Source organism: Typopeltis vanoorti, chromosome 8 (genome assembly GCF_054136105.1).
Source record: "Typopeltis vanoorti isolate ZY-2024b chromosome 8, IOZ_Tvanoo_1.0, whole genome shotgun sequence".
Classification (NCBI taxonomy): Eukaryota; Metazoa; Arthropoda; class Arachnida; order Uropygi; family Thelyphonidae; genus Typopeltis; species Typopeltis vanoorti.
Window position 1 is genome coordinate 121,944,013 of NC_143556.1, and position 13,810 is coordinate 121,957,822.

At 37.7% G+C, this 13,810-nt stretch overlaps 1 protein-coding gene across 1 annotated transcript in view; it reads left to right on the forward strand.

The window, feature by feature from the left end:
* Cubn (Cubilin) overlaps nucleotides 1-13,810 on the forward strand; it is a 2,223,842-nt gene that overhangs the window by 1,300,672 nt on the left and 909,360 nt on the right. Inside the window, exon 43 of the mRNA XM_090396294.1 lies at nucleotides 483-667. Coding sequence (XP_090252420.1) covers nucleotides 483-667 — 185 coding nt within the window. The remainder of the gene's footprint in view (nucleotides 1-482; nucleotides 668-13,810) is intronic.

The window sequence follows — 13,810 nt, forward strand, 5'->3', positions numbered from 1 at the left end:
GATGTGACAGCCTTGCAAGAGGATTTGAATGAACAAGACAGACGGGCATATCAAATGAATGGGGGTGTCGATTTAATTCAGCATATGGAACTTGCTCCATGAACACACATCGGTTACAGTCATGAATACGCACAAGCCATATGCCAGTCCGAAGCTTGGATAGAATTGGAGGGATTGGGGAAACCAATGGTGAACTGTCCTGTAAAAAAAAAATCTCACCAGGAACACTTTGTCAGCAAGACTAGAAAGTCATATAGGGTCGGAAATGACTGAAGGGATAAATCATCATCAAACGTGTGATGTGTTTTTCTATAGTTAGTTCTCCTCTGTAACTTAATTTTTTTTTTTTTTTTTTTTCAAATCTAAAAAAAATTAGGGGAATTTTGAGTTTAAGACTTGCTACTCTTTGATAACTATTATTGATCTGCATGAATTATATAAATTCAGAGTTCATTAAAATAATTATTTATTTTTATTTTTAGAGTGTGGAGGACATTTATATGGAACTGAAGGAGAAATAAATACTAATGATATTGCACCATATATAAAATACAGATTTTCTTGCACATGGATAATTACAGTTCGCCATGGACGTACCATTCAGATGACTTTTCAGGAAATTAATATTCAGAATGCTGATTCACTTTGCACCCAATCCTATATTTTGGTAACGAAATTTTGGAATGTTTGGATTGTCGTAGATTTTTTTATTGAAGATAGATTTTATATATATATATATATATATATATATATATATATATATATATATATATATATATATATATATATATATGTATGTATATATTTATATATATATATGTATGTATATATTTATATGCAGTATTTCATCGTTATTGAAGTTTAGCTTACAATATTATTTTATTTGTTTATGAAAAAAAAAACCTTCGACCATTAGATTTGCTTGCTTTTGACATATGATATTTATCTTTAAGAGAAAAATAAGACATGTTAGTTAAAAGCTTATGCATAGACCTATATCTGATAATATAGGTCTATGCATAAGAGAAATAAAATATACGGTGTAAAAATGGCACACAGTGCCATGAATGTATGTGTAGGAAGATATCTCAGATATTTATGTAGAGAAGCTGAATAAGAGAAAAGAATGAGGGTGGGTGTATAGGAAATGAGATATTCTGATAAACCAAGAGGATTGCTTAAATATTTATTATTTGAATATTAAATATTTAATATTTAATGAGAGGTCCGTTTTCCTAGTATGGTAGCATATAGCTATCCCCACTAGCTGTTTGCCTAAGGGAATACAATAGGAATAGGAGAGGTTCATAAGATGTGTAGTGTTGGAATTGAGCTCCAGACTAGATATGTTCTATTTTGAATAATATTGACGGTACTGTTTGAATTTTGGCATTATACTATTTATTTTTGGTAATGTAGTGTGTCTGTTTGATTTCTGCATGATTTATTAATTAAAATTGCTTTTTATAAACAGAACGCAATCGTGGTTCCCACAAGGTCAACTATCTGGGCATCGACCAATACAATTAGGCGAGCGCTGTGAAAATCAACAAGCAATAATAATTATTATTATTCAGGCCTCCATGGAGTCAAAAGACTCATCATGGGAGATCCTTCCTAAGAAACATAAAGTCTATCAAGACTCATCGAGGGGATGCCCCCCCCCCCCCTAAGAAACACAAAGTCTATCATTCCACTCCTTAAACTCATTGACCGTTCTCACTCTCACCACTCCATCAGGCAATGCATTCCATGGTTCGACATAGACTTTTGAAAATGACATGATGCGTGAGTGTAATATGTATGCATGACAGAATGGAAGAGATTAATTTATGGATAGAATGAATGGGAGACGAGAGAACGTGTGGATTCATAGGAAGTGAGAGTATACTATTAGAATATAATAAATTTAGTTTAATCCTTTATCCAGTCATGAATACGCATATGCCATATGTGTATTCATATGCCAGTCTGAAGCTTCGATAGAATTGGAGGGATTGGGGAAACCAATGGTGAACTGTCCTGTGTTAGTAGCTTGCTCCACTTTGCAAGGAGTCGTCCTGGTGTTGCACTACCTTACCCCAGTCCTGAAGATACTTTCAGGTGCAAATTTTGTTTGCTCACACATGGATAAAGGATGAAACTAAATTTATTATATTCTAACCAAGTGAAAAATAAACTTTCAACATACTATTAGAACGTGAGATCATGAATGCGAAACAGACTGAAAAAAGAAAAGATGGCATAAATGAATGAAACAGAAATGAAACAAAAACTACTGAAACTAAAGGAATGAAAGAATGCAAGAATGTAGAAGCAAAAGTTAATGATAAGGGAGTGAAAGGAAGTATGAATGAGGAAACAGAAGTATGATGTAGCAGAACAAGAGGTAGCGACCGAGAGTAAAATTGTTTGAATGCAATTTTGTTGTATATGAAACCTGTGGACCATTCATGAATAAACATACACACATAACCACAGTAGCAAGATTTTTAATAAGTAAATATTTATGAAAATATTTATAAATATTTAAATATTTTTAAAATGTTTTAATTTTTTATTTTTTATATTTTAAATTTATTTTTTATTATTTTTTATTTTTTTATTTTTTAAAATTTATTAAAAATATTTAAAATTAAAAAAATAAATTGAATAAATATTTATTTATAAATATTTATAAAAATACTTATTAAAAATCTTACTACTGTGGTTACATATGTATCCTTTAGTCTTGTTTGAATGCAAGAGTTGATGAAACAGCTATTTAAAATGAAAAATGAAATGAGAGATATTCGAAACGATATTATAAGTTTAGTGGAAACTAATAAAAAGTGGGCAAAAAGAATAGAATGAAAGAAAAAAGAGTAAAAGAGGTGATGAGTGACTCCAGGAGAGCAGTGTATCGAGATTCCATAATTGGAGGATTAGTTTGTCAGAGAGTCCATAAGGTCTGTCTGCTATCCAGGAGGGAGAATAAGTAGCATAATTCAGGCATTAGACATGAGGAAGAAACCAGAATTAGTGGTGTTTGTGGAAGCAAATGATCTAAATAGACATAAGAAGCATGTGGTGCAAATATCACGAGATTATTGAGAAGAATGAAAGATAACAGTGCAGTTGGAAAGGGTTTCGGTGTGTTGCTGAGGTATGACAGTGATGAGTTGAGTTGGAGAGCCAGAATCATGAATGGTATGCTAGAAGGGAGTACAGTTTGTGGATGTATGGCATGTATGTGAGAGAAGAATGAAATTATATAGGTGTGATGGTTACATTTGAATGACTTTGGTGTGAGTACTCTGGAGTAAGTGTTGCTAGATGGAAGTGGAGTGTGTGTGTAATGCAAGCTAGAGATCAATAGTAAGGGATAAGGTGAAAATCAGCAGAATGGTATTAAAGAGGCAGAAGTGCTTGACAGTAGACAGAGGAAACATTATTTGCAATTAAACAGATGGAGAGAGAACAGGAATGTAAGAGGAACAGGGAAATTGGGGGGGGGGGAGCCCAGGTGGACAGAGAGACATGGCATAAAGAAAGAGAGAGAGAGAGTGGATGTTGAAAATAGCAGTGAATGTGTATGCATGTGTATGTGTGTATGTGTGTGGAGATGGAGTATATTGCAGTGTGGGTGGGGAAGTGGAGACTGAACAGATATATGTCGTAAGCGGTGATAAAGGTGATTGGGCAAGGGCAGGTGTTGTGGGGAAATCACAAACAACAGGTGGCTTGGATAGGACTGGCTGTTGTCCTAAAAATTAACTCCTGCGCTTGTTTACAAATTTTAGAAGTATCAGTAATAAGGGAGATGAAATGGTTTCACTGATTGAGATTATTTGCCCCAGATTCATTGGAATAAGTGAAACATGGTTGAATGAAGATGATATCCTAATGGGAATAGAAATGGAAGGATACAGTAATTTTCACGAGTATATAAAGGACAAGAAAGGAAGACGGGTAGTAGTGCTGATGATCGTAGGGAAATTATTTCCAAAAATGAATTTCTTGAGTTCATGAGAGACAAGTATCTCACGTAGCACATAAAGGAGGGCATTCAAACACTGAAAGTATTAGATCTCATCATTTCAGCAGAGGATTTAATTGTGAATGGGGTTTCTCAGTTTCCTTTGATTGGTGAGAGTGATCATGAAGTGATTACCTGGTTGTGAATTTCTTGAGTTTATGAGAGACAACTATCTCAAGTAGCATATAAAGGAGGGCATTCAAACATCGAGAGTATTAGATCTCATCATTTCAGCAGAGGATGTAATTGTGAGTGGGGTTTCTCAGTTTCCTTCGGTTGGTGAGAGTGATCATGAAGTGATCACCTGGTTGTGGCTAGTCTTAGGCAGACTTCTGTCAAGAAAGGATATATGTGGAAGTAAAAGGCTGGGAATTATGAAAAGCTTAGGGGAAGCTTGACAATAGAAGCTTGCTCATCTATTAACCAAGAGGGTTAGGACTGGTAATATATCTAAAATAGACCTCCAAGGTGTGGAGGGGAAATGACAACCATCAAGTGGTTGTCATTTCTCCTCCACACCTGCCCTTGCCCAATCATCTCAATAATTTTTATCACCACATACGACATATTTCCGCTCAGTTGGAACTTCCCCACTTACATCCTGATGTATTCCATTTCTATGCTAATCATCCCCTTTCATTCATTCACTGCTATTTCCAACATCTACTCTATCTATGCCATGTCTCCCTGTCCACCTTGGTTCCTCTTAATATAACAGATATACTTAGATGTTGACGGTTATTCGTGACTTATCTTTAATGGTATTTTTTGAGCCATCCATGGCGTTGTAGAATTCTCCTAACCTGAACAAATATATATATATATATATTTATTTATTTATTTATTTATTTACAATATTAGAGTACTATAAAAACAGGACTTTAGATCTTTTGTCCATCACAATTGTATTTTTACTTACTCGCTGTCACGTATACAAGCTGTGTTCTGTTCTAATGATGCTGATTTGAAATTCAGAAAAATATAAGCAGTTAATAAAACATTTTTTGATAAAATTGTTTAGTGTTCTTAATATCATTAAAAATAAGTCATGAATTGATTCCCCTCATTTTCATGTTCCTCTTGCATTCTGTTCTCTCTTCATCTATAACACTACTATTGTTTCCATTGCCAAGCACTTCTGTCTCTTCAGTACCACTCTTCTGATCTTTCAAATGATCTCTTGATTCTAATCTCTTCATTGCATTTACTCTGTGCTTCCATCAAGCAACAGTTTCTCCATTTCATTCACTACAATGCCATTCAAATGGAAAAAAATCAGTATAATTCCATTCTTCCCTCAAATACATGGGCTGTTCAATAAGTAATAAGACTAATTTTACTATGGCGAAACCACTCATCACAATATTAATTTCTGTGGAATAAAGAAATGTTGCTGTCTGTATTAACAAAACAGGTTGATAGATGGCGTATACAGGCTGATGTGCCAGAGTGTCACGCGACTAAACGCAAGTGCTCATCGGTGCACCTACAAGGCGCGACCAGTCTTCGAAATGGAAGCATCCTTGGAACAGCGTTATGCAATTAAATTTTGTGTACGTTTGCAAAAATCGGCATCAGATTTTTATCATGATACGCGAAGCTTTCCACGATGAAGCAATGTCAAGGGCAAGTGTTTTTCGCTAGCATAAAACTTTTAAGGAAGGAAGGCAAAATGTGGAAGATCTTGAACGTGAGGGAAGACCTTCAACGTCCATTACAGAGACAATGATCAACACAGCAGCGATTATCATCAAGCACGTCAAAAGGAAGCGTCCTTTGCTGAAGAATGGCTTCTTATTGCACCAATAATGCAATGCCACATATTGCTGGTTGTGTAGTGGACGTTTTGCAGAAGAAAAACACAGATATCCTACCACACCCTCCATACAGTCCTGATCTCGTACCATGCAATTTCTGGCTGTTTCCTCAGCTCAAGAAACCACTAAGAGGCTGCCATTTCAAAAGCAACAAAGCATGTGTGAAAGCTGTGGAGGCGGTTTTGAAAGAACTCTCAAAAAACGGACTCTCACATGTGTTTAAGAAGTGGATGCAATGTTGAGACAAATGCATCGAGTCTCACGGTAGTTACTTCGAAAAAGACCATGTAAATGATGACGATTAAAGGTAATCTATTTTCTGTAGAAATATAGTCATATTACTTATTGAACAGCCTATGCACATACCATTCATCCACAAACTGCACTCCTTTCTCATCATAAAGCTCTGCTAGCATACCATTCATGATTATGGCTGTTTTATTCATTTATGCTCTCTTTTATTTCTTCAGTCCGTTTCGCATTCCTTATCTCATACTCTAATGAAATATTGCACTTACAAATCAATACTTACTTCCAGTCTCTCCACAAACACATCTCACATTTTGCCACCCAAACATATTACACTCACCACATCAAACAAGGTTGGCTAATTAAGTGAAAAAAATCCTATATGAATGTGATTTCATGAAGAGTTTGAGAGCATTGGATTATGAAAAGAAGAGACTGGCTGTGAGTGAGGAAGAAGTATATGGGGAATTATGCAAAACTGATATTAATAAGGCTGTGGGACTCGATATATTACCACATATTTTGAAGGAATGTGCCGGGGAGTTGAAATCTTCTTTTACCTATTTGTTTAATATGTGTCATTCATTGGGTTAAGTTCCAAAGGAGTGGAAGGAAGATAAGATTGTATTGCTTTATAAAGGAGGTGACAGAATTCCAGCATCAAATTATAAGCTGATCTGGTGTTGTGGTTAAAGTGTTGGAAAGGCTGGTCAGAATCAGGATTTAGAATTGTGTTGACAACAATCAGTGGCATCGCATGCCCATTTCATGTGGGTGTGCCATTGTGTGATTTATTCAATCCTTGCTACAAAATTCTTGTCAATTTGACCATATGATTGCATTTTTATCAATGTATGAAAGATTTAAAAGTGCATAGTGCATTACTGCTCATCTTAATTTGTCGAGAGCAATATTGTAATGAAGTCTGCATAGTGCTGGGGACAATGTGCTTGTTTTAAGATTAGAAACAAGAATGAAGGTATTGTTATATTTGGTTGGTATATTTGAATTACACAAAGGTGTAAATATATAAAATAAAGGGGGCACTAGTGGGTCAAGCGCTACGAACATGTTTTGAAGAGCTCCTGATTCAGATAAGTTTTACTAGGAATAATTAAGTATATATGCGTAATTGTTTAAGTAAGAGCGGCTGTAAACGTTGTACGCTACCGATATTATTAGTGTGGGGTTTTTTTTCTTGCTTAAACTAAATACGAAAACGTTAATATTAGACCTAGTAACCTGCAGAGAAAAAAAAAATGGCGGCGGCATTGTCATTCCATGATTTTAATTTGGATTTCAGTCGGTTCGTTAAGTGTGAGGTCTGTTATATGTATTCCTTCGACTACATAAATGATTTGTGGATGTTTAGTGCGGATGGAAGCAGGGTGTGTGCAAAATGTGACCTGAACGAGGAATTGATGAATGCAAATATGAAGTTGATGACAGAAAGTGCTAGTACCGATTGTGTCGTGAGTGCACGTTTGAAAGAGGAGGATGGCGAGCAAGACAGGCGAAAAAATGTTAAAAAATCAGGAAAAAAGAAAAAGAGCGATTTGACAACCGTAACGGATGTTAAAAGGGACGAAAGTGAAGCGGAAAGAAACGAAATTGAGAGAACGAATAAAAGTAGAAATGACGTGGTGCAGAAATCGCAAGTAAAAAAAATCGAAAGAATGAATGATAGCGAAAAAAGAATGACTGATGGCGAAAGTTGGACGCATGTTGGAACGAAAGTATTGAACCAAAGAAAGATGAATGACAGTAAAAGTGAGAAGAATGATAGCGAAAGTTGGACGCATGTTAGTCCGAAAGTACGGAAACAAAGAAAGATATATGAGAGTGAAAGTGAGAAGAATGATAGTGAAAGTTGGACGTATGTTGGACCGAAAGTATGGAAACAAAGAAGGATGAATGAGAGGGAAAGTGAGAAGAGGGGGTCGAGAGTTAGAAAGTTAGAAAGACTTAATGATAGAGTGAATGTGTCGCGAGATTCAGAAGGTGAATTGGATTGGATGAAGCAAGAAATGAAATGGATGCAGAATGAAATTAAGAGAATTCAGGTCAAAACTATTAAAATAAATCATGATGGCATGAAAGAGATAACAAAAGATGAGCGAGTGGCGTTGTATGGCGACTCCATTATTAAAGGTGTGCTAGAGGATAAAATGCACAAGGTATGTTTTCCAGGCGGTAAAATGAGTAGAGTGATTGAGGCTTTGAATATGAGGCGCGAACGAGCAAAACAGTTAATTGTATTAATTGGTACGAATGATTTGAGAGAGAACAAAGAGCATGTCAAAATGACTGTCAGGAGACTGCTTGGAAAGATAAAGGAGAATAGTGTGACAGGAAGGGTGGTCAGTGTGTTGCCTAGGTATGATTGTGGTGAAATGAGGCGGAGAGCAAGGATTATGAATGATATTCTGGCTGAAATGTGTGAGGAGATGGGAGTACAGTTTGTTAATGTGTGGAATGAGTTTGAGGGACGAAGTGAGCTGTATGGGAGCGATGGACTGCATTTGAGTGGTTATGGTGTGAGTCGCTTGGAGAGACTGCTGCTGGAAGGTAGAGAAGTGAATAGAGAGAATGAATCAGATCGAGAGGGGAGTGATGTGGAAGAGCAGGAGAGTAAGACAGGAGAGATTGAAGGAGTGGAAATGAATGTGAAAGTGAGTGGTATGAGTATAGAAAATGAGAGAATGGGTGTGCAAGAGGAGCAGGGAAACGGCGAGGCTCAGGGTGGACAGGGATACACAGCGTGAGAAAGGTGGATGCTCCAAGAGGAGCTGAGAGAATGTGTAGGCAGGAAAGTAATGGGATGATCAGGGATCAAAAGGAAACAGATGGAATTGCAAAGAGTTCTAAAATGAAGAAGCAGAAAGGGAAATGGCCCCAGTCCAGCATGGAGAGATCACATCGAGTGAGTGGTATCAGTGGAACTAGCTGTAGATCCAGAAATGAGTTGTTGTGTTTGTATACCAATGCTAGAAGTATAAGAAACAAGGCGGATGAAATGGTTGCACTAATTGCATCTGTGCACCCAGAGATTGTCGGAATAAGTGAGACATGAGGATGGTTAGATGAGGATGACATCCTGACAGGAATAGAGATGGAAAGGTATGATGTGTTTCGTGAGGATAGAAGGGGTAAAAAGGGAGGGGGAGTGCTATTGATGATAGAGAAAGAGTTATGTCCATACAAGGTAGAGATGCAAGAGAGAAATGGGGCCAGTGGTTTTGAGGCAGTATGGTGTGAGATAGAGGTGAATAGAATCAAATACTTGGTGGGATGTTATTATAGACCTGGTAATGTGGATGGTGGTGATAGTGAAATGTATAGTCAAATAAGCCAAGCAAATAAGAAAAGGGTGATTATTATGGGTGATTTTAATTATGGCAATATAGACTGGAATGAAGAGATAGCAACTGGAAGTAAAGAAAATGAGTTTCTTGAGTTTTTGAGGGATAACTACCTCAGACAGTATGTAACAGAGGGCACAAGAGGATTAAGGGTCTTGGATTTGGTCATCTCATCGGAGGATGTAATTATTAATGAGGTATCAAATCATCCACCAATTGGTGAAAGTGACCATGAGGTGATTACTTGGGTGGTTGCCAGCAGTGCAAGGACCCCTGTGAAAAAAGGGTATATGTGGAACTACAAGGGGGGTGATTATGAAGAGCTCAGGAGACAGCTTGCAGGTGTAGCATGGAATGAGGAGTTAGCTGGAAAAGAGATCAATGCAGCTTGTGGGATTTTCAAAAAATATTTAGTGGATGCAATGTCTAAATGTATACCACGGGTGAGAAGGTTAAATAAGTTAGGTGTGAGATGGATGAATAAAGAGATTAAGCATGCAATACAGAGAAAAAGGGCATTGTGGAGGCAGCATAAGAGAAGTGGAAGTAACCAATTTCATGAGTTCTACAAAGACCAGGCAAGGAGAGTGACTTGGTAGGTGAGAGTAGCTAAAGAGAGGTATGAACAGCAGTTAGCTAATGAAGCTAAAAAGAATCCTAGGGAGTTCTTTCGATATGTAGCCTGCAAAAGAAAGAATGATTATGGAAGGATGACATTGATTGGAGGAAATGGTATAAAAACAGCTGTTGCAGAATGTGTGGTGGAGATACTTAATGAGCAGTTCATAAAGATCTTTCAATCTTGTGAATGTGACTTCATGGAGAGATTAAGAGCAGTTGATGATGGGGAGGAGAGACTGACTGTAAGTGAGCAAGAGGTGTTTGGGGAGTTGAGTAAACTAGATGTAAATAAGGCTGTGGGACTTGATAATATATCACCGCGTATTCTGAAGGAATGTGCCAGAGAGTTGACACCTGCCTTGACATATTTTTTTAATACGAGTCTTGCACTTGGTCAAGTCCCTAAAGAGTGGAAGGAGGGCAAGATTGTGCCACTTCATAAAGGAGGTGATCGAACTCAAGCATCAAACTATAGGCCTATCTGTGTGTCAGGTGTTGTGGTTAAGTTGTTGGAGAAGCTTATGAGAACTAGGATCCAGAGTTGGGTTGACAACAATGGTATAATCTTTGATGGACAGCATGGATTTGCTAAAGGAAGGTCGTGTTTTAGTAATCTACTTACTTATTACAATAAAGTGACTGCTTCCTTGGACAGAGGAGAAGGATACACAGTAATATACTTGGATTTTGCAAAATCTTTTGATAGAGTACCTCATGATAAGTTGACAGTCAAACTAGAGCAGATGGGGTTGGATATTAGATTAGTGCATTGGATTGGAGACTGGCTATCTGATAGGTATCAACAAGTTGTGTATGGGGGTGCAATATCCAGGAAAAGGAAAGTCACTAGTGGAGTGCCTCAGGGATCTGTTTTAGGGCCATTAATATTTAACTTGTATATTAATGATATTGGCGAAGATTTGGATGGAGATATTCAGTTGTTTGCAGATGATGCAAAGTTGGGACGAACCATAAAGAGTAGTGAAGATGGTGTGGCCTTGCAAGAAGACTTGAATAAATTGAGTGATTGGGCAAGCAAATGGGGATGTGAGTTCAATGTTGCAAAATGTAAGGTTTTAAAATTTGGAAAACAAAGATGGGATGCAGAATTTATGCTTGGTGAGAATATATTGTTGGAAGTAGAGGAAATAAGAGATCTGGGAGTGATAGTGGATAAGGATCTAAAATTTAGGGGACACATCGCCAAAATTGTGAAGACAACACAAAGACTTCTGGGAATGATGAGGAGGACACTGACGTGTAGAAGTAGGGAGATTCTTGTTCCATTGTATAAGGCTTTGATTAGACCACACATGGACTATTGTGCCCAGATTTGGTCACCTGGTTTTCAGAAGGATGAAGAGATGTTGGAAAGGGTCCAAAGGCGAATGACTAAGGTAGTCTCTGACCTCTGGAATGTCGAGTATGAGGAAAGATTGAAAAGATGTAATTTGCAGAGTCTAGTGGAGAGAAGGAAGAGGGGAGATATGATAGAGACCTACAAGTTGGTAAGGGGTTGTTATAGGATCAATGGTGGAGAAGTTCTACAGAGAATAGTGGGAGATCAGGGGAGAACCAGAGGTCATACCTGGAAACTGTATAAAGAGGGTGTGAGTATGGGAGTGAGAGGCAGGTTTTTTTCGTGCAGAGTTGTGAATGATTGGAATGCCTTGCCTGAGAGTGTGGTGTCTGCAGGGAGTTTGAATGTGTTTAAGACCCGGTATGATGAGATGTGTGTGAGATAAAACGACCTCCTAGATGAGTCTTTGACTCCATGAGGTCTTGTTTAATAATAATAATAATAATAATAATAAATTTAGAAGAGGAGGACCCTCAAAAAACTCTGGCTGAAAACTGGACATTCATTAGATCGTCGAGCCTGTTTTCCTTTGTAAATAGGGGGGAAAAAGTTCTAAATTATTTATGGAAAATGATATTCTAAAAACTTATCTATATCGTTGTCCTGAATGTCAGTTCCCACTTCAAGCATGCAAAACAGATGATACTGAGAAAATAAAAAGCACAACTCATGACAAATGACAATGTTCAATTGGATAGGTTGACATAATAACCAGTCATGGTCAGTGATTTCTAGGTCTATTGTCTCAGTGCACATCCTGCCTCGCTTTCTGGCTGGTTTAAAACTACTGGAATGCAAAGAATTTGACCCACTTTCCCATCTCTGTCTGTTCAAAGACTCAAGGGTGTCTGTATTTGTGACCCAACACTTTGGCTGTTAACGCAAATGTGATGCAGTGTTTATTTGTCGAAAAGTGTCCTCTTCTTGAAGTATATTGCATTTAATTTTAGCAATTATGTGTAGCCTGGAACAATTAGGGGAGTCCTTAACAGGAATAAATTAAAAAATATAATATTGGTGAAATTGCTATTCCGTGAGTGCGCACGACACACCAGCACACCATGAATATATACACCACCACACAACGATGGTTGTGAGGTGGTGCATATGGACAGCACAAATGTCCACATACATATATGGACAACACAAATTTGCTAGACGGCAGTCATGTTTTAGTAATCAACTTACATATTCAATAAGGTGACAGCTTCACTGGATGTATGAGATGGATATACAGTAGTATACTTAGACTTTGCAAAGACTTTGATAGATTACAGCATGATAAGTTGTAGTGCATGAGGGATCAGTTTTAGGGCTATTGGTGTTTAAACTGTATGTTAATGATATTGGGGAAGATTTGAATTGGGATACACATTTCGTTGCAGATGATGCAAACTTGGGATGAACTATGAGGAGTAGCGCAGATGTTGTGGTCATACAAGAAGACTTGATGGACTGAGTGCATTGACATGGGAGTGGGGATGCCTGTTCATTGTTGCAAAATGTAAGGTTTTAAAATTTGGAAGACGAAAATGTGCACACCCTGCCTTGCCTTCTGGCTGGTTTAAAACCACTGGAATGCAAAGAAATCGACCCACTTCCTCATTTGTATGTCTGTTCAAAGAATCAAGGGTGTCTGTATTTGTGACCCAGCACTTGGACTGTTAACACAAATGTGATATGGACATAGAATTTATGTTTAGTGAGGATAATTTGTTGGAGGGGTAGGAAGTAAGAGATTATTATTATTATTATTATTATTATTTTTATTTCGGGCGACTCCAGGATTCCTTAGACTCATCGAGGGAGGCCCTAAACATCATGTCCACAACTATGCGATTATATTCTCACAGTATCTATCATACCTTGTCTAGAACTGGTTCACCATCATAGCACCCACAACAGCCTCAGCGAACCACACTCTTGCCCAGCTTCCATAGGTGTCCCCTAGTTCTCCCACCACCAGTCCTAATCTCAAAAATATCCTCTGAATTAATCCTATAGAATCCCTTTAGCAATTTGAATGTCTCAATATTATCTCCCCTGCTCCGCCTATCAACTAGTTTCTGCAACCCACAAATCTTCAACCTATTCTCATATGGTTCATTCCATAGACCTGTTATCATCTTAGTCACTCGCCTCTGGATCCTCTCCACCTCCTCCCCATCAAGAAGGAACCGAGGTGACCAAATCTGGGCACAGTAGTCGAGATGAGGTCTTATCAAGGCTCGGTATAGAGGTACAATAACTTGCTTGTCTCTTCTCGTCAAAGTATTTTTCAACAACCAAGTGAGTTGATGAGCTGATTTAGCTACTTTTGTGATGTGCCCCCTAAACTTCATCTCCCTATCCACCAACACTCCCAAGTCTCTGGCCTCATCAA